At 47.3% G+C, this 20171-nt stretch overlaps 1 protein-coding gene across 6 annotated transcripts; it reads right to left on the bottom strand.

Annotated features, from left to right (window-relative positions):
- Positions 1-787: 787 nt before the first annotated feature.
- On the bottom strand, positions 788-20152 carry LOC131415033 (ral guanine nucleotide dissociation stimulator-like). 6 transcript variants are annotated; one of them, XR_009222306.1, is made up of 8 exons: positions 20072-20152; positions 19087-19302; positions 18610-18712; positions 17553-17677; positions 16202-16273; positions 14936-15117; positions 14304-14394; positions 788-1256 (listed from the first exon to the last, which is right to left on the bottom strand). XR_009222306.1 is itself a non-coding variant. In XM_058556487.1 (7 exons), the coding sequence occupies exons 1-7, from the start codon at positions 20120-20122 to the stop codon at positions 14364-14366; spliced, it is 780 nt and encodes a 259-aa protein (XP_058412470.1). In that variant the 5' UTR covers positions 20123-20152; the 3' UTR covers positions 14124-14363. The 6 variants fall into 6 exon arrangements, 3 of the variants coding, with proteins under 3 accessions (XP_058412470.1, XP_058412469.1, XP_058412471.1); XR_009222305.1 differs by lacking the exon at positions 788-1256 and adding an exon at positions 13625-13661; XR_009222304.1 differs by lacking the exon at positions 788-1256 and adding an exon at positions 13663-13965.
- Between the last annotated feature and the right edge of the window lie 19 nt (positions 20153-20171).

The following is a 20171-nucleotide window of genomic DNA, read 5'->3' as shown; positions in this document are numbered from 1 at the left end:
ATGTCTCTTTTAATATCTCTATCCAGATAGATAGTTAGATTGATAGATAGATGGATAGATCAACAGATAGATGTGTATACCTGAGTTTATATTCATACATACATTTCCAAGCTCTGCTGAGTGGGTCTAGAAGCAGTTACACTCTAGTATCAATGAGCACACCTAGCTCCCAGATCTGCATTTATATCATTCTCCAATAAAAAGAAGCAGGTTTTCTTGGAGAAGTGGCTAATTCTAGGGCTGGAGATGGAAAATACAAGATGAACCTGGAACACCTTGTAATGCCAGAAAGTAGGAAAGTGCTTTAAAAAAAACACAGAAAATGATGAGATGTGTCAAAAGGAATCAATCTGAAAGACTTCCCAATGGCTCAAGCTGGAAAATTGTGAGCAACAAAATAAATAATGGTAGCATTGGATTATTACCCAGAGAACAAAATAAATATCCATGAGTCTATACTGATATGAAATAGATTAAATAAGAAAGGAAGAAAGAAAGAGAAAAAAAAAAAGAATGAGAGAAAGAGAGGAAGAGAGGAAGAAGGAAGGGAGAAGTAGGGGGGGAATCTTCCTCACAGAATTCCAAATAAAAACGTGGCTGGATAGCATGAAATAGAAAATTGCCACTAGAACACCACAGTAATAATTACTGTGAGCAAGACTGACTGAAGAATGCAAAAACTGTGGGTGAAACTTAAAGAAGAAACAGTACATTTGCAGAGCCTCAAAGCATCTCCCTCCAAATACTTAAATTTTTTCTCTTAATTTCTTTAAAAGACCTATGACTATTTAAAGCAAAAATTATAACATTGTATTGTGGGATTTACAACATGGGTAGATGTAAAATTTATGACAACAATAACATAATGGACAGACATAGGTAAATGGAACTGTTCTGTAGCAAGGCTTCCATATTTTACATTGATTAAACTGGTGCACTATTAAGTCTAGGTAGGCAGTGATATGTTAAAGATGCATATTGTAATCTGGACCAACCACTAAAAAATGCAAAGGTGTGTCACTTAAATGCTAATAAAGGAATTAAGAAGCAAAAAAAAGGGTTTGTACAAGAATGTTCACAGGAGATGACCTGCAAGACGAGCGCACTGTAGGGCAACCACAGAGCAGAACGCCCTCAGCCATGCCAAGGAGCAAACGCTGACACACACATGCTGGGTGAGTCTCATCAACCTCGTGTTGAGGGAGGCAAGCTGGACAGAAAACAAAACACTTGGGATGATTTCAGCCAAGATGAACCTATGATGAAAAAACCAGAGCAGTGGTTGCCTCGGGGGAAAGAAAAAATTGCCTGGGAAGGAACAGGAAGGAGTTTTCTGGGGGTGATGGAACTATTCTATTCTTAAAGGGGTGAAGGTTATATGGGCATGTTTATTTGCCAAAACTGTACAGTTGAGAGTTGTGTCTTTCAGTGTGCGTACATCTTACACCCCCCACACACAAAGGACTAAAAGAATAATAAAGTGAGGTGGGAATGAGATGGAATGTGGATGAAACAAAATTGGCTGACAGTTAGTAGTTGTTGAAGCTGGGTGACGGGCCTACTATGCTATTTTGTTTATTTTGTATATTGTTTAAATTGTTCTGTAATAAAAAACTCGTATAAGAAGACAAACTCGATATACAGTGTTTGCTGGTAAGATATCGCTTACCTTTTGGGAGGAAGGAGGGAGAAATGGATTGTTGGCGCTGGAATGAAGCTGGTGCTAGTTCTTGGTCACACAAGTGTGCTCGCTTTGTAATAATTCTTTGAGGTTTACATGGATGATTTCTGCATATATTTCTGTACTCATGTTATACATCAATAAACATTTTAAATCCTTCATATTTGCACAAAGATCCTAACTCAATATCTCAGAATAACAGCAATGTTTTGTTTTAAAGTGGAACACGTTCACTCATGACATCATCAGATGGATCTATTAATGCCCTCATCCTTGCGTGTCCCCCTGGGTCTTTCCATTTTTGCCTCAATTTGGCAAGTGGCATGGCTTTGAGTTTTTATGATGGGTATGGGCCCTTCAGGTGGGCGAGGTCCAAGGGAAAGATCTCTGCAGCGACCTTGACCACGGGAACCAGAGGGAGGATCATGGCAACCTGGAGGGATGGAGGGGATGATAGGACAGGTGGCCTTGTAAAGGCAAATTCCAGAATCCCAGGCACCCAATATTTCCATTTTAGATATAGAATTTACCCTTCAAATACTGGCCAGGAAGTTTCCAGGAGGGCTGCAAGCATCCTCAGCAATAGCCAGGCTGGTGAGCCCCACCCCTACCTGAGTGCTGGCCTCAAGGGATGTAGCCCAACCACACTGCGCATACTCTGGGGGGTGGGCAGGGCATAGAGAGTGGTCATGGTATAGAGAAGAGGCGGAATAGAGAGTGGGGTGGAGAAGCAGAGGGATGGGGACCAGGGGCGGGGGGACAAGGTAGGAGTTGGGGCCCCTAGCTGTGTATGCTGGGAGCTTTTGTCTCTTAAACGCTCCCAGCTGGGAGCTTGCAGGACCGCAGGACTACAAATCCCAGGAGGCTGTGAGCATGGGGCGGTGCCTAACCCTGGGGGGAGGAACAGGGCTGTGTGCGCTTGGCCGAGGGACACACCGCCCTTGACTCAGGACTCTGGTCCTGCACCCGCTGCACGTGGACTGAATCCCAGAGGGATGCGACGGGACTAGCGGGACCAGGGAGTTAGGAGGATGTGGCGGCTGCATGGGCAGCCGAGGGCCTGCAGCGTGCAACTGGTTTTGTCCAAAATAGAAGTCGGACTCGTGCCTCTTCCACACCGCCTTCCTCCGTTGTTTGATTCCTCCTCCCACCTGCGTGCCTGTGGGTCTTTCCACAGCCCCCTACCAAGTCCAGGGCCAGGTGCTTCTCTAAAATGCTTATGGGAACTGGTTTGACATCCCAGAAACTTTCCACTTTGCCTGCTGCCCTCTGCCTTCTCCAGCCAAAGTGCCATCCTTTCATCAGCTTTTGAGAGAGATTCCCCCTTGTGGCTGGTCTTGCAAGTACAACTTAAGAGCTTTGCTGGGTGGTAACACTGGCTCTTTCTTGCCTTTTTCACAGGTGTGGAAGTTAAGGCATCTGTGAGGTTAATCACTGGTTTCCCCAGGCTCCGCTAAGAGCAGAGGAGAACAACCCAATTCCCAGGCAAGTATCTAGTAGGCCATTTTCACCAACGCATTCCAGGGCAGTGGCCACCAAAGCAGCAACCTTAAGACGAGAATAGCTTAATCATTTTGCCCTTTAGATTGATCACCTAATCTCAGCTCAGGCCTGAGTGGCCAGTCTCTCAGGGACACGAATGGCGACTCTGATCACTCAGGAAGAGACTAGTCATCCAGCTTTGGGAGAGGGATGTTCAAGGTAGACAGCACTTGGGCAGCATTTGAAACCCGTCACCTTTAACATCTCTGCTTTGGATTCTGGCAAGGTTCCCACATAAACATGCCTAGGGATAGTCAGAGGTACCATATTCTTTAAAAATTGATTAGAGTTGTGAAAGGAACAGAGCATAAAATATCTTGCTTATTTGCAAAAGATAAAATGCAAGCAAGACCTTCCTGTTAATTTTTTTCTGCTCATTCTCTTAGCTGTACTGTATGTTTGAATGCAGAAACAAAAAACTTGAATTGCCAAATTCTCTTTTCCTGAGATTGGTAAATTAACTTAAATGTCTTATTGAAACCTGTGGAGGAATGGTTAGCAGCTTTCATGATTTATGTCGTCCCTAAAAATCTGGGCGTTGATCTACATGAAAAAAACTCCCTGTTTATATTACACATCCCAATAGGTTACATTTCCGATTCCTGAATGTGGGATATTATCAAAACAACTGAAAAACCTGGTCATGGAAACTGGACCCTGTCACTTTGTCAAGAATTTGCCTCTTTATGAATTAATGACACATGAATTCTTTAACAGTTTTGTAAAGAAAGAATGAGAGTGTGTAGTGTCTCTGAATGTGGTAAGATAGGGAAGTCTTGTTAGACCACATCCTCGGGTTCTTCTCTCGTGTTCAATAGGCCCAGGTGATAGTCCGTGTAGTCAGGTGCAGCGCCGCTCCCCCAGCCCCCAGTGTTCCATCCTACTCTGGCCTGTGTCCTCTTCAGGGGGTTCTGATGACACTGGTCCACAAGTGTTGGAAGGAGACATTGTAACATGAGAATATTCATCATCTTAAAACAAGGATTAATGGAGAGGAAAGTCTCAGGGTGTGTGTGCTCTGATGCACTGCTGTTGGGGTATGGCCGCAGTGACCACTGTGCTCCCAGCAGTCCCCACAATAGCAGTCTCAGGCGTTTGATCTCCTGGCGCAACCACAGCAGCTGTTGACAGAGCTGGGAACTCATCGTGGTTCAGTGTCTTCCATCAGATTTTGTCGCTCTGACCCTCCTCTGCTTGCCCCATTCCCACGCCTATCCGCTGTGTTGATTGCTTTGTAGTTGTTTCCTAGGAGCCACTGTGTGTAACTCTATTTCACAGTGTCTTTAGGGACCCACTCTCACTACACAAGTCACTGTACAACAGCCCCTTATCCTGGTGTAGCCCATGTTTATCCTCTCCAGTGGAGCTGTGAAGAACCCTGCTTAGTCGGAGCTCCTCTCATTCTCATGCTGCTGGGGCTGCTTACGAAGCTGGGCATCTCATCTTTGGTCATCAACATTATTCTTTTCATCGATTTTCTGAAGTCAGAGACGACTTTGTTAATAATGTGACACTGATTCTAACAGACACTTTTATGTATCTTCCCCAACAGCTCTGTGAAGTAGGCCTGTGATCCCCATTTTACAGGGGGGGGACACTGAGGCTCAGAGAGGTTGAGTAGCTTCCTTCACTTCACACAGTTTCTTGGTACATTTTGAGTCTCCACCTGGAACTCCGCCTCTCAGGTGTGTGCACTTAGCTGGTGTTCCACTTTGTGCCTCTCTGCCAGCCTCTCCAAAGGCACACGCCCCATCCTGAGTCCATTTTCTGCTTGATGGCAGTCACCCTGCACAAACCGGCCCCATGCAGGGAGTGGATTAGTCGGGCATGGTCCTCCAGCTTACCCTGGGGAGGTTCTAGGTTTCTTGGGAGAGCTGGAGCAGTGGAAGATACTGACCATCACTCACCTGGAAGGTTTGTTATGTAGAAATACTCCACTGACTTTTTGCAGGTGTCATGTCTTCTTTGTCTTCATTGCTTCTCTGGGCTTTCTCTTACAGTCCGTGCTGTGCAGTAACATACAGTACAGAGACTGGGGAACATAATGTTGTTGCCCTGCACCAAACGGTCACATTACTCATTTTTCTAATTATGAAAGAGTTACATACTGTAAAAAAAGTGAAATTACCCAGATCTGTGTAGAGCAAAGTGAAACCTCCCCCATCCATCCCTTTCCCTGCAAACTCACTCCCCTACTCAGAAGGAACTATTGTTAAGAGTTTGCAGCTTATTCTTCTGGGCATTTCCTATGAATTTATAAATACACATAAAGTTTTTTTAACATAAATGACATAACTACATCATTTTGCAATTTGTTGTTTCCCAAACCATATATCATAGATGTCTCTCCTTATCAGTGCTCGCCACTCTAACTTAGTTTTTTAGAAGTTTTAGAGGTACTCCAAAGAACAGGAATAGCATGATCTGTTTATCTCTTCTTTGATAGAGATGGGATTATGTCCAGTTTCACTATTATACATAATGCTACAGTAAGATCCTTGCATGGAGTTTATTACACTGCTATTCAACTGCTCAATTTTCCTTGTTTCCTCTTGGTCAGAGACTATGATATATTTTTAACAATTTTATGGGAATTATTATTGTTATTATTATTATTATTTTTTGTGTGTGAGGAAGATCAGCCCTGAGGTAACATCCATGCCAATCCTCCTCTTTTTGCTGAGAAAGACTGGCTCTGAGTTAACATCTGTTGCCAATCCTTCTCCTTTTTTTCCCCCGAAGCCCCAGTAAATAGTTGTACGTCATAGATGCACATCCTTCTAGTTGCTGTATGTGGGATGTGGCTTCAGCATGGCCGGAGAAGCGACGTGTTAGTGCATGCCGGATCTGAACCCGGGCCACCAGTAGCAGAACACTTAACCACTAAGCCACGGAGCCAGCCCTATGGGAATTATTTTATAGGGAATTTAATTTTATCACTGAATAAAGACATTTATGGGGAAACTGGACTTTAAGGTCATCCATCTCAGTATTCTGGAGAAAAATCATGAAACTTAGAAGGTATGAGGCTTGCTCCATCACAATCTAACAAGTCATGTTAACAATTTAAAGTTGAATGTTTGAATAGCCACTACTCTCTCTGTTCAGAGGAAGAATGACTTTTTCTTGTCTAGAAAACATCTGACTCCAGGGGCTCTCAGTTGTGCTTCAGAGAGGGTAAGATATTGGTGTTGTATCTGTTTCTCTTCAGCTGTAGGCTGCATCTTCTAAAGATCATAGAATTGAACATGGTCCAATAAATGTATATGATTTGGGTCAAAAATTCAAAGTAATGAACCCAAGATAGGAATCCATAACTTTGGTTCTTAATAAAGAATTTCCTTTGATATCCTCAAGTCTCTGTGATTACTGTGTATACATGAATGAAGTATCCCTCTGTCCATTTCTTAAGTTGTTTCCATTGACTTTATGGATTTATCCTCTAATCCAGATTCTAAGTGTGAAAGAACATCTTGGTCCTTCAAAGAAAAGAAGCCATTGAAATTTGATTTTCTTTTAGCTCGCCATCCTACAAGTTTGAGGAATAAATTATCATGTAATGGTACAATGATTCTGAAATCTAATTTTTAATTAGAGGGGTGTAAGGTATGAATGAATGGTGGTTCATCCCCATGGTCAAGGGTATTGTACACGTGGACGTGTAAACAAGATTCAGGAAGCTGCTTCAGCCCTGTGACATCCCTGAGAACCACAGTGCAGGAGGATCTAGGCACACAGCCATCTGCCTAGATCTCCTGGGTTACATGTAGATCCAGGGGTCTTGAGAGTGGTGTCAGAGCAGCTAGCTTTTATCTATTTCTCCCCTTCCTTCTCTCCAGCTTATCTCAAACAGTCCTGACTATCATATTTTAAAGACCAATTATAGTTATTTACATGAGCTGCTTGTTCATTACTGCAGAGTAATAATCAGGCATACCATTAAATATCATTTAATCTACCTAATTAAATTTGTTGTACCTTTTGATTGATTAGAACACTAAAGTTAATTCAGAGTTTGATATTCACCAAATGTGTTAATCTGCTTACAACTGCCATGTGCCTCATTCCTCTTAGAAGTGTATCTTTGGCCCATCACAAGATTTTAATGAATCAAATCATCATAAATTAAGATAATGTACTGTCTTTTGGATGATCGGGAGGCATATGGGTCCATTTTGGAAATATGCCCATCTGTCTTTGCTCCCCATGGGAAGTTTCTGGTCACTAGGTCTCCAGGTGGCTTGCACAAGCCCTAGGTCTATAAAGCTTGGTGCCTCTCCTTCTAATTGAGGTAGAAATAAAAGAGGTCAGAGAGACTTATTAAAGTTTTGGTTGTATGAAGTCTTCAATGAAGACCATCCATGCATATTGTTCTGGATAGCTCTCTGTTCCTAAGACTACTAGCTACTTTAAGGGCTTGTCTGGAACTGTCAATGGTCTGATATTTTACCTTACCTGCAAACGAATAAGTTAGCTACCATGGTCTTACAGATGCTGGCAAAAGATACGAGACCCATGGGTCAGAGACACAGGACTTAATGACACAGCAATGGCAGTGGTCAGAGTATCAACATTTGCACTGGTTCACTAAATCCCACTTCCTGCAGGATGATACACAGTGGGTCAGGAGACATGCAGAGGGTTGCAAGAACTCAGAGCTTAAGGAACTCAAATCTTCAATAAGAGGCAGGAAATCTGCTGACCTTTGGTTTGGGGAAGGGTGTTATTTTTATTATACTGGGGAGTAAGCAAGCCTGCCTTTTGCTCCAGAGGAGGCCACTATTTCTATCTTCCAAGGTTGTCAGCTCTACACACATTCTTGAAAAGATAACCTGGTTTTACTGGCTTTCAAAGGTAAGCTTGAATGAGACTTCATCATCATTCTGTTCTTCTGTTACCTTTATTGAGATTGTCCAAATATGCTTTTTTCTCTGTAAAGTTCACTAACTTTATTCATACATAAGGGTTGCTTTTGGTTTTATTTATTAAGTTAAAATTTTCTTATTAGAGCAAATGAGGAAACTATTATGGGTTGGATCTGAAGGTATGCTTTTCCAGGAAAAATGTGAAAGAAGATCGGTGCTCACAGAACTTTGCCACAAGGAGTTGATATCAACTTAAATGATTTTGATTTGAATAGTGTTTTGTACAACTTTCTTCCATCTTACTTCATCCTCTCTGCTTCCTGTAACTCTCATATGGGAATGAGGCAGTTTCAGGGATTCCCTGAACTCATTTACAATATTAAAATGGTTTTTTCTGTTGTTTTTTTTTTTTATTGAGGTAAAGTTAACATACAACATTAAATTAGTTTCAGCGGTACAACACAATAATTCAGTGTTTGTATAAATGTTGAAATGATCACCACAATAAGTCCAGTTAACATATGTCCCCATACATAGTTACAAATTTTTTTCTCTTGTGATGAGGACACGGCGTACTTCAAGGTGCAGAAGAATCAATGATGATGTCATACTTTTCCATATACAACTTGATGAATTTGGACATAAGTATACACCCTTGAGACTGTCACCACCATCAAGGCCACAAACATATCCATCACCTCCCAAAGTTTTCTCTCACCTCCTTTATTACTATTATTGTGTAGTAAGAACTCTTAGTATCTACACTATTAGCAAATGTGATGTACGCAATACAGTCTCGTTAGCTGTAAGCACTATGCCATATCCTAGATCTCCAGAACTTATTTATCTTGATTACTGAAACTCTGTATCCTTTGATCATCAGCTCCCCATTTCTCCATCCCCTTAACCCCTGGCAACCACCATTCTAACCTCTGCTTGTATAAGTTTGACTATTTAAGATTCCACATATAAATGAGTATTTGCCTTTGTCTGTCTGCCTTATTTCACTTAGCATAACGTCTTCTAGGTCCATCCATGTTGTCAAAAATGGCAGGAACTCCTTCTTTTTTCAAGGTTGACTAATATTCCATTTCTTTATCCATTCATCCGTCAGTGACATTTAGGTTACTTCCATATCTTGGCTATCGTGAATTAGCTACAATGAACATTAGAGTGCAGGTATTTCTTTGAGACCCTGAGTTCAATCCTGTGGGCATATACCAGAAGTGGGATTGCTGGATCATATGCTAGTTTTCATTTTTGGAGTAAGCTCCATACTGTTTTCCATAATGGTTTTACTAGTTTACATTCCCACAAGGGTTCCTTTTCTCCACATTCTCAAAAACATTTGCCATCTTTAGTTTTTTTGATAATCGCAGTCTTAACAGGTGTGAAGTGATAGCTCATTGTGGTTTTGATTTGCATTCCCTGATGATTAGTGATGCTGAACACCTTTTCATACACCTGTTGGCCACTTGTATGTCTTCATTAGGAAAAGTCTACTCTGGTCCTTTGCCCATTTTTTAAATTGATTTATCGTCTTGTTATTGAGCCAACACGAAAAAAGAGAACAAGATTTCCAGGCATTATGGATGCTTCCCAGTTGATACAGATGGTTTTGTATTTACAGTGGTACCAAAAGATCATGTTTCATGCTTTTTCTTCAGCTTGTTATAAGACCAGCAGTAGCTGCGGCATGGCAGATAATTGGGATCTTCTGGGTTTGGAGGTTTACAACATAAATGAGTGGTAAGGAATTTTTTATTATTCCAAGGAAATTATTGAGATCATAGTCCGTGGAATTCAGGATTGATAGGTGTAGGAGGAAATTAAGGTGAGGATCGGTGATCTGGCACTACTTCTGATCATGAGGCACAGGTATCTACTGTATGAGTGTTTGAATAAAAATATTAGAGATCAGGAATTTGTGGTGGGTGAATATGTTTTCTGAATTATTTACTTTTGAACATAACCATTTGGATTATGTGAACATCTGGGATATGGGAGTAAGTCGTTAACAGGGGGTGGTTGATAATATCACTATTGATTTAACTTCTATGAACACCAAGTGGTCAATGGATTAAGCAAATGAGTAATCAGAAAACACAGAAATGGTAGGATTTGGGATTTAGTAAAGGACTGGGGACCGACTGTCCTGAGAGAGAGTGCCAGGACTTATGAGGTTGAGAGTGACAAGGACAAGAAAAGAATAGAAACACACTCAAACAAGGAGGGGGTGTTAACAGGATGGGGGAGGAGAAATGATCTGGAGTAGCCTTGAGTTTTGACCTTGAGCTTTCTGTTCTTGATGCAAATCTGCCTGATGACATCCCGGGACACAGGTCAGATCTATTCCCAGAGGATAGAGGGAGGGTGGAAGTACAAAACAGCCAGGATAATTGTCCTAAAAAGGCAGGCTTCCTTTATCATTTGTCTCAATTTCATGATTTACTTTTGTAGGGTAAGAGGAAAAGAAGGATGATAGCCACGTCTTCACAGAGGAAGCAGCATAACTGTGGGATCCAGTCCAAACCAAAGCCTGGTTTAAACATCTCCATCCCTATAAGGATGTCCAGTGACATATTCAAGAGGCTGGGTACTAGAATTCCATCCCATCCTGGCAATGAAGGGTCTCTGGGAGGACACCTTGGACCAGCCCCACCAGGTCTGCTGGCCAGAGAGACTGCAAGGACTCCAGGCCTGCAGCAATGCAGGACAACTGGTAACTCCTTTCAAGCTTGCCAAAGGGTTGCAAAACCTAGCACCTAGTCACACAGGTGAATCCCTGCCAGGTGTGCTCGCAGGTGGTCTGCACTCCAGGTCCCATGCCCACTCCTGCCGGTCTTCAGATTTGGCAAGGATGATTCCAGGAGCTGATCTGGGCATTCCACAGCTCCACTGCCAACAATTTCTGGCGACTGAGGAAGGTATCAGGAAGGAGGAAAGGGCAGTGAAGAGCACAGGAGAGAGACTGGTGATAGCACTGATGGCGGACAGACTTGCTAGTGAGGCAGAGAAAGTGAGGGGCCAAGAAGGCCGTCTTGACAGCAGATGAAATGGAGCAGGCACCTCAGTGAGGTCTCTTGGTAGCATCCCAAATGTTTTTGTGCTTTGAGCTCTTGAAACTTTGAAATATAACAATACGTTTCTTTTATTAAACTCTGCTGCGTGAAATAGAAAATATAGACAGTGGTTTCTTTCTGAGGTGAGAGGTTGAGTTGCAGGTGAGGAGAGAAAGATCTTCCTTTTTCATGCTGTTCTCTCATTTTCCTTTACTATGTACTTTATTTATTTGTACTTTCAAGTCAGCAGCGAGTTATCAACGTCACAGGATGATTCAGTTTTTCCCCATACAGTCACAGTAAAACCTACTTAAAGTGGATTATTCTTTTTGTGTAATATTCCAATAGATTCCAAAATATTATTTCCAAAGCACTTCGATGTCTATGTTCTCAAATTAGATATTTACTTCTAGGTCTCCATTTTTGTGTTCCTTCTTGCATGCTACTTCAGAGTTGCATCTAAGGAAATACCAGATTTCCCTCAGTTTTTTAGATCCATATGTGTTGGAAATTTGATTCATGAAGATGGACATGGCAGCTGGGGGATTATGCTATTATCAAGAGACCATTTTTCGGCATCAGTAATCTGACAAGAACTCACTGCTTGTTGAGATTTAATTGACTATTTGAGGAATCAAGCTTTCACTATTGGTACTTCTCTTTCTCTTTGGAGGGGAAGTATTGCCTTCATAGTCTTTCCATTACCAAACCACTTTCCTGGGTGGCTGTGCCCTGTCAGGAAGGGCCTGGGATGCCGGGAACCAGGATTCATCCTCAGCTTCTGCCTGTCCTGAGAAGGCTTCCCTGGCAGAGTCCAGCCTGTGTGTCTGGGTGACACTTGCAGCCATCAGAAAGGAGGCGATAACTCACAAGTGCCAAGCGATTCATCTGGCTCTTGTCTTACAGGGTGTTTCCAAGGGATGAGGTTCAAAATGCCACTTGGTAACCCCTTGAAAGCTCCTGGTCACGGGGTGGGTTCTCGGTGTGAGGTCAGAGCAGTGTCTATTCACCACCAGATGGGAAGCATTTCAGTATTTTAATTGCTAAGTCTGTGTTCATGCACGACCATGGATCATCTGTTCCGTGGCATTTCCTGCTGGACCACCCCACACCCCTGTCATGCCTCATCTTTCAAAGCTCCAAACAGGGTTCACAACCCATCAGGTGGTTGTAATGTAACCACAGCGCAAGACAGGGGAAAAAAACACAACCACCCAAGGGTGACACACTTTAATGGTTCGGGCCAAATTGCCCCATTTGGACAAGTTGGCAACATCAACACTGAGTATGTAAACTGGAGGACTGTCTAAGACCATGGACCTCAGAATGACACGGCCTCAGATGTCACCTGGACAGCAAGGGACAGTGTGGGGTCACTCACTGGCCAGGATTATGGTCCTTATCCTGGTAAAGCAGAGCTCACCCGGGATCCATCAGACCAAGCCAGGGAGGAGGCTGGGGGCCTTCTAGGGAATTTCTGCCCTAAAGTGAATGGCATAAGGAAGGCAGTTGTGCTGGAAATCCTGGTTCACAGAGAGCGGTCGGTCGTGTTTATGGAATGAGGCCCAGTGGTAGACTTAAAGCTGCGTCACAGATCTTTCCCATTGGATACAAAACAGCAGGAAACAGATTTCACAGTCCTGGACATGGACCCCAGCAGGATTCAATTCTAGGTCAGTGGTGAACATGGAGGCACTAGAGGGGTCTCAGGAGGGAAAGTCCTGTCTGCCTTTAGTCCATTTGCAAATCACCTTTGCGGGCCTTGTCCTCTCCACATGCATGTTTTGATCTTTTTACATTGTTTTCCCCACTTACAGCTGATGCAATTCCAGAGATTGAACTAGAAAACTACAAGTTCCTAAAATTTGGTCAAAAGAAACCTCAACAGGAGAAGCAGAAAACATTCCTTCTTCCTCCAGAATGTAGAAAGGCACCCCCTGCCTATGGCACGACCTGGTCCTGGGTAGTGCTGTTTTAAAGACATCCACATTTCAGTGGTTGTTGCTTTGCCTGTGAAAGTACCATTAACCTTTAAATCCCAGGAGAACGGGCCGGGGACCGTGTCCGCCCCTGGAGCGGCTGAATGATACTGAAATGAACTTGTTCTCGGAGTTAGGGGGAATTGGGAGTGATGTCACTAGCCAAAAAGGGGGCTGGCCTTTCTCCCTTCTCCAACATACAATAAGTTGATGACTCAGAAGAGTTCTTTTTTTTTTTTATAATTTTATTTATTTATTTTTTTCCCCCAAAGCCCCAGTAGATAGTTGTATGTCATAGTTGCATATCCTTCTAGTTGCTGTATGTGGGACGTGGCCTCAGCATGGCCGGAGAAGCGGTGCATCGGTGTGCGCCCGGGATCCGAACCCAGGCCGGCAGCAGCGGAGCGTGCGCACTTAAACACTAAGCCACGGGGCCGGCCCAGAAGAGTTCTTGATTCAAGGAGAAATGTGAGATTCTGTGTCTCACTCACATGCCTACAGAAAGCGACAGAACCACACCACAACTCCCAAGCTGTAAAGGGAACAGGACTTTAATATAATATTCAAATATGTCATTTATTATTTACAACAAATAACCACTGTCTCTCCCCAATGGGTGAGTAGGTGCTGAGGTAGAGATGTCAGGGAGCTGGGATGGGGTCATCCCTTCTCTCTTGGGCTTCAGGGGACCCCAGGAATCAGCTTACAATGCTCCCCTTCCCATCAAATGGGAGGAGCTGACCCTGTGCATCGCAAGCATCCCAGCTGTGTCCCCGCTGCTGAGGATGGGGCTGTGATCGGCCACTGGTATGGGGTTCGGGGTTGGGGCCTGGGGGCTGAGTAGAAGAGTCGGGTTATCTTGCGTGGCCTCCCTCAGAATCATGGCCCCCCACCATGTCCCCACTGCACTGGGTGCTCCAGACCCTGTGCTCAGTGCTGTCAGCCACCAGTACCCCATTTGTCCCTGCCACGTGAGAGATCATTTAGTATTACCTATTTCACAGAGGGGGAAACGGAGTCTCAGGAAGCTGAAGAGAGTCACCCCAGTCACAGGACTGGTCAATAGTGGAGCTGGGATCCCAGTGCCAGCTATCCGACTCCCCAAGGCCACGCTTAGCCCAAAGCCTTACTGAACCCCTAGGAGTCAGTCACCCCGGCCCAGACACTCACTCACCCCTGACCTTGATGATGGCCGGTTCTTCTTGGCCTTGCGTACTCTGCAGGCCAACTAGGTCTAGCGCTCTGGCTGGCAGGACAAGGTGTAGCTACAGGACAGAGAGGCACCTGTGAGCCTACCAGGAACCACACCTCAGGGGTCCCCCCACTGCCTGCCCAGCAGCTGGAGTCTGGGTGTCCCAGAGATCACCATGTAATCAGGCCGGGGGATGAGTGGGGCACCATGGAGACAGGCTCTCTGGACTGGCCAACAGGGAGAGTCCACCCCTGCCCTCACCCAACTCCTGCCCGGCCTCACCTCTCATTCTCGTTGAGCAACTCCATGTCCTGGAACGAGGCCCCAAATGGCTCCCTCGGGCTCTAGCTTGTAATTCTTTGCAGCCTCCTGGAGCAGCAGGATCTCCCTCATGACTCGGTATTCCTGGGACCAGAGGGAAGGAGAGGATGCAGACAGGGCCTGGGTGGGGGATGCTGCAGGGGTCTTGTTGGAGGTGAGGAGTGGGGCAGGGGACCAGTCCTGGAAACCATCCTTCCCTCCAGTTCCATCCAGGATCTACCAGTTCTCAGAATGGGAATAATCAGCCCCTCCTCCAGGAAGATTTCCTTGATGCCATCCTCCCCTCAACCCACCCGCCAATTGGATGGGTCTCCCACTTCTCTGGTATCAAACTCTTCCACTCAATGTAAGATACAGCGGGTGAAGCCAAGGACTGTTCTGCCCAGAAGGTCTCTGATTTCCACCTCCTTCCTCTCCCCTGCAGGGAGTGCCACAGCTGCTCCTCAGTACTCTTCTCAAGGTTGATCCCATTCCCCTGGAAGGTAGACAGCCAGAGTACATCAGACAAAGACCCCTAGCCTGACTAGCTCCCTATGCCCACCCCTTCTCATGTTGCACTACTGCCAGATCCCCAGAGGGGGCCAGGCATGCAGAGAAAACAGGACTTGGACCTAGGCTTGCCTCTGGGCTCCAGAGGAGGAGGACATGGGGGTGTAACTGAGGGACCTGGCAGCACAACTCTCTCTGATGACAGACTTGGAGGCTGAGGCTTCAGGCAGAGGGGACTGCTCAGGCACTTATGTGCTTCCTGACTTGGGGGGGTCCGACTTCTTTCTCCCTTCATGGGCAACATGGGAGTTACAGGCTGAGTCCAGCTCAGATAAAACCTCACGCAGCTCTGCCATCAGGCAACTCTGAGCTTCCCCAGCCTGGGTAACTGGAATGGGTTTCTCTGGCAGAAACTCTGTTCACTCATCGCTAAAATAGGCCTGATGCCCCAGCTGCCAGCGGTGGCTGCAAGGCTTTCATGAGAGGAGATGTGCCAAGTGCTGAGAACTCAGAGCTCAGTTCGGGGGCTCCCGCATCCCAAGGCTCAGAATCCTGGTCCTTCCTGCCTAGACCTCAGGTGCACCCACCTCGAAATAGTCACCCATCACCAGGTGCAGCATCAGCAGGTCACTGAGCAGAGTTCCAAGATAGGGGACAACACCTTGTGACATCGGGGTGTGGGTGGGATGAACCTTTGCTCTCAAGTCGACCCCATGTAGACCCTCTCCTGAAAAGTCCCCACACTCAGCCACCTGGCCCACCCCAGGGTTCCCACGAGGAGCAGCCTAGGACCCTCAGCAGCCTCCCGTCAATTCCTACTCCCTTCACACCCCAAGAACACCACACTCCTCCTCCTCACCTCCCAGGGCCGGCTTCTGGCAAATCACAGGGTGTGCAGTCCCTTGCCCTCCCCAAAACACACTCATCCTGCACCAGCTCTTCCAGGCCCTCCTCTTGGTCACTTCTACTGGGGGATTCAGACACTGTGGCACCAAGATGAAGGGCCCTCATCTTTTGATTTCAGGCCTCCAGCTGGGAGCACAGAGCCCCTCCCCCACAGGCACACTAACCTGCCGCTGCTGCTGCTTCTCCTGCACTCTCTGGGGGTTGCTCTCTGGGGGAGCAAACGTGGAGGGCCCCTCCTGCCAGGGTCGAGGACAGTGTCAGTGAGGCCATACTCCCCTCACCCCATTTCTCTCCAGCACCACTGGCCTCCGACACTGGACATCTGACTTGAGTCAACTGGTACCAATGTCATTCCATCCTCCAAGGTCTTGTGATTCCAGAACAAGCCCAGCTCCAACTCTCACTCTGGGTGTGAGCTTGGGCTTGTGGCCTGGCCTCCTTGAGCCTGTTTCCTCATCTGGAAAGTGTGAGAACTCCGGCTACCACACAGGTTCTCATGAGGACTCAGTGTCACAAGACTGTCATCATTGTTCTGGCCCTCACCCCTCCAGGTGGAGTAGGCAGAAAGCTCCCACATTCCTTTCCTCCCTCTTACCTCAACACCACCCTGTGAGGCCTGCACCACACAATCACCATCCCTCCATTTCCCTGATGAGGAGACAGAGACCCAAACATAGGCAGTGTGTTGCTCAGGGGCCCACAGAAGAGAGGCCGCTTGCCCCTCTCAGTCAGAGGCCCTGTTCCAACATCCTTGCCTAACCCCCAGCCCCACCACTGACAAGAGTCCTGTCCCTTGAGCTCTCAAAGCTTGGTCCTGGGCTGAGTCATGGATGGAGAGGACGGGGTGTCTTGGGAGTCTGGTTGAGTGGCTCCTGCCTGCCCCAGTCCCGTGGAGTGTCTGGGCCCCAGGCTGGGCCAGAGGCCAAGCCAAAGCCTTCTCCTCCCCAAGGAACGCCTCAGGACATTCCCCTGCACTGAATCCTTTTTTTTTTTTTTGTGAGGAGATCAGCCTTGTGCTAACATCTGCCAATCCTCCTCTTTTTTTGCTGAGGAAGACTGGCCCTGGGCTAACATCCATGCCCATCTTCCTCCACTTTATATGGGACGTTGCCACATCATAGGTCGACAAGCGGTGCGTCGGTGCGCACCCGGGATCCGAACCGGCGAACCCTGAGCCGCCGCAGCGGAGTGCGCGCACTTAACCGCTTGCGCCACAGGGACGGCCCCTGAACTCTTTCTTTATCCACTCAAGAACTGGACCTCCAAGGTGCCACCTCTGATCAACAGAGAAGGGGATGACAGGACATTTTGATTCCCCGTTTACATGAAGCTCCTAAGGTCCTTTCAGCAGGATCCACTAAGAATCCATCAGTTGCCTAGACGCTTCTCATAAGCCACCGGGGGCATATGTCATTGCCAACCAGGCACTCAGGTTAGACTCCTGTGGTTGATTCAAGTGAAGTGACTGCTCTAGGGGTCCAGTGGGGAGTCCCAGAATGCACACACATCTCTCACCTGAGGATGAGCAGCCTGTTTTTCCACCTGGGCCATGGGAATCCTCTGCCACGCACATCCCTGGGGCAGGCAGGATGCAGCCCCTTGGAGATGTGGTGAAGATAGAAGGAGCAGCAGGGTCCTGGCTTCCTGAGGATAGGTTTAGGCTGAGGGCTAAACCCACCCCAACCACCCAACAGCCTGGAAGAAGCTACATCCAGCAGGATGGACATACATGGAAGCCAGAGACCTGTTGATGGCGCCAGCTCGGCAACTCCTCCTGGAACAGCCCAGCCAACACCATTGTGTCTCATGACCAGGGCCTCCCGCCCACAAATGGCACCCCACCTGCCCATGGGCAGAACAGATCCCTCTGCTTGTTAATCTGGATGAGATAGACGGGAATGTTTCAGAGAAAGTTCAAGGGAGAAACTATCAAAACCACAGCCTGCCCAGTGCCCCTCCTCCACACCCCTCCTCTCTTTCCAGACCCCCAGCCTCCACTCTACCTTGATCATCAGGTCTCTGCTCAAGGACTTGTCTTGACTATTGAGTTCCTTAAGATTTTCAGAGCTCTCTCTCAGGGGAGGGGAAAGAACGAGGGATAAATTTAGGAATAATGTGAGGGGTCTGAATGCAAATCCCTTTTCTTTGCAAACCCAAGAGATTCAAACTGCCTGAAGGAGTGTTCTCACTGGGCTCCTCTGAGCGCTAAGGTCTCATGGTACTGGGAGGGGGCTCTCCTGTTGGTCACTGGGGTCTCCACTCCCCAGTTCTACAGAACAGCTCTGTTTTGACTGCTTTGAGTTTCAACTGGGCATGGGGTTCTGTTGCTATAAACACTTGAAAATCTCCAATTTGGCTCAACTTAGTACCTGACACTTAGGGAAGCCGAGTCCTAAAGCAGAACTGGTGCATTAAGGACCCCGGAAGGTTTAGAGACCCCCTGCCGAGGCCCAGGCCCTGTCCCCAGCATTTGCTGCCTCCCAGGAGTTCCCAGCTGACTGAGGGGCCAATGGCAGACATACAAGAGATCCCCCATCCACCCTGGTCCTCCTATGGAGAGAGGCCTACCCACCGGGAAACTTCCCCCGTGTGTTCTTCAGGTGGCTTGTGAAGGTTTTCTGCAGAGCAGAGTTGACAGTGCAGGACGAGAAGAAGTTCTTCAGGATCTCGAACTCCTGGGGAAGGGAAGAGAATGAGCTGTGAGGTGGGGCACTGTAGCCCAGCTTGCTCTAGCTTCAGTACCCTTCTATTTAAATCTCCCCTCCTGGATGAGACAGATGCTCAGGGAGTCCCAGAAGGGCACATTTAGGACCCAAAGAGTAACACTCACAGGGAGCAGGATTTTAGCTCAACCCAGGGAAGGAGCCAGGTAGGAAGTGAGCATCCTCTCACTGGGACCTGGAGTTAAAGTCAGCGGGCCCCTGGCAGGAAGGTCCTAGGGACTGTGCAGGGGCTTAGACCACACACTGCAATCCTGGGAGCTGATAAATGTGGAGAGGCAGTTCCCAAGGCTTCAGAGAGGGGCTCCACTGGGCCTCCCACAGCATACCTGGGCCACCTGGATCCAGCGCTCCACCACCCTCACCCTGTCCTGGGCTGTCTTGCTCGGGTCCCCGAGGCAGGGGATGATGACGAAGCTGGCCACCCTTCTGACGTGGTCGACGGTGGCCTGGACGTTGGGTGTCTGGTGCTCATTGCCGGGCTTGTTCCTCTTGCCCCAGGTGGAGCCCAGACACGGAGAGGACACCACCTTCTGGAAGAGCTCCTGGAGAACAGGGGGAGTGTCACCGAGCCCTGCCACACCCCAGGTCTGTGCCTACAGCCCCCAAAGTCCCACACAGGAGTCACAGTTTAGAGCTGGAGCTCAGAAAGCTCAGGATGTGGCCTGAGCCTTGTGACAGTCCCTGGCTTTTCTTCTCTGTCCACTGAGGACACCCAGCACAGGATGACCCAGGACCCAATACTGGCAGGGAAGGGAGAGGGGCATTTGAACCCAGCCCGTGCTGGCTAAATCCAAGCTCCAGATGGTGGCTCAACTAGGCTCATCCCAAGGGGGCATCTTCCAATACCCTGATCCCCCCTCTGGTCCCACTCCACATTCTGATGCACATCCCCGCGTGGCAGCTACACCCACAGGCCTTGTCTGTCTCCCTTGTAGTGGAGTACACATCAGGCGTCTAATAAGTCCTGAGGCTGTTGAGACTCCTGAGCAGACGGTTGGGCCACCAGGGTCCAGGCTGTACACAGTGAGCCCTTCCCTGCACAGATGGGCCAGGGCCCACCCAGCTTTCCATCTCTTCTACCTCATGGAGTTGGCACAGTCACTCTGTGCAACAGGTCCTCTTAATGTCCACCTCCACGGTCTGCAGGTGGACAGCAAAGGCTTGGGTGTTCAGAAAGTTGCCCAGGTCTTATGATTGGTAAAGGGTGGAGCCTGGATTTGGGCCCAGATCATAGGAGTCTGGATCAGGTCTGGGGCAACGATAGCAGAGGGAAGGCCTGCCCCACCCCTCCCTGAAAGCCCAGCTGCTCACCACATCCATCATGGTCAACTGCTCCACCACCAGCTTAGGAGGGAAGGCCATGAGATTAAGCTTCTCACGCTCCTTAAGAGCCACAGGTGGAGATGGACTT

Source organism: Diceros bicornis, chromosome 15, assembly GCF_020826845.1.
Source record: "Diceros bicornis minor isolate mBicDic1 chromosome 15, mDicBic1.mat.cur, whole genome shotgun sequence".
Lineage (NCBI taxonomy): Eukaryota > Metazoa > Chordata > Mammalia > Perissodactyla > Rhinocerotidae > Diceros > Diceros bicornis.
This window is presented reverse-complemented; position numbering and strand designations above follow the sequence as displayed.

Coding starts and splice junctions, on each gene's coding strand:
- LOC131415033 (XM_058556486.1), bottom strand. CDS start 20,122: ATGGCCTTCCCTCCTAAGCTGGTGGTGGAGCAGTTGACCATGATGGAT. Junction 19,303..20,071: donor AGTTGACCATGATGGATGTG/GTGAGCAGCTGG, acceptor CCTGTTCTCCAG/GAGCTCTTCCAGAAGGTGGT. Junction 17,678..18,609: donor CACACGGGGGAAGTTTCCCG/GTGGGTAGGCCT, acceptor ATCCTCAGGAAG/CCAGGACCCTGCTGCTCCTT.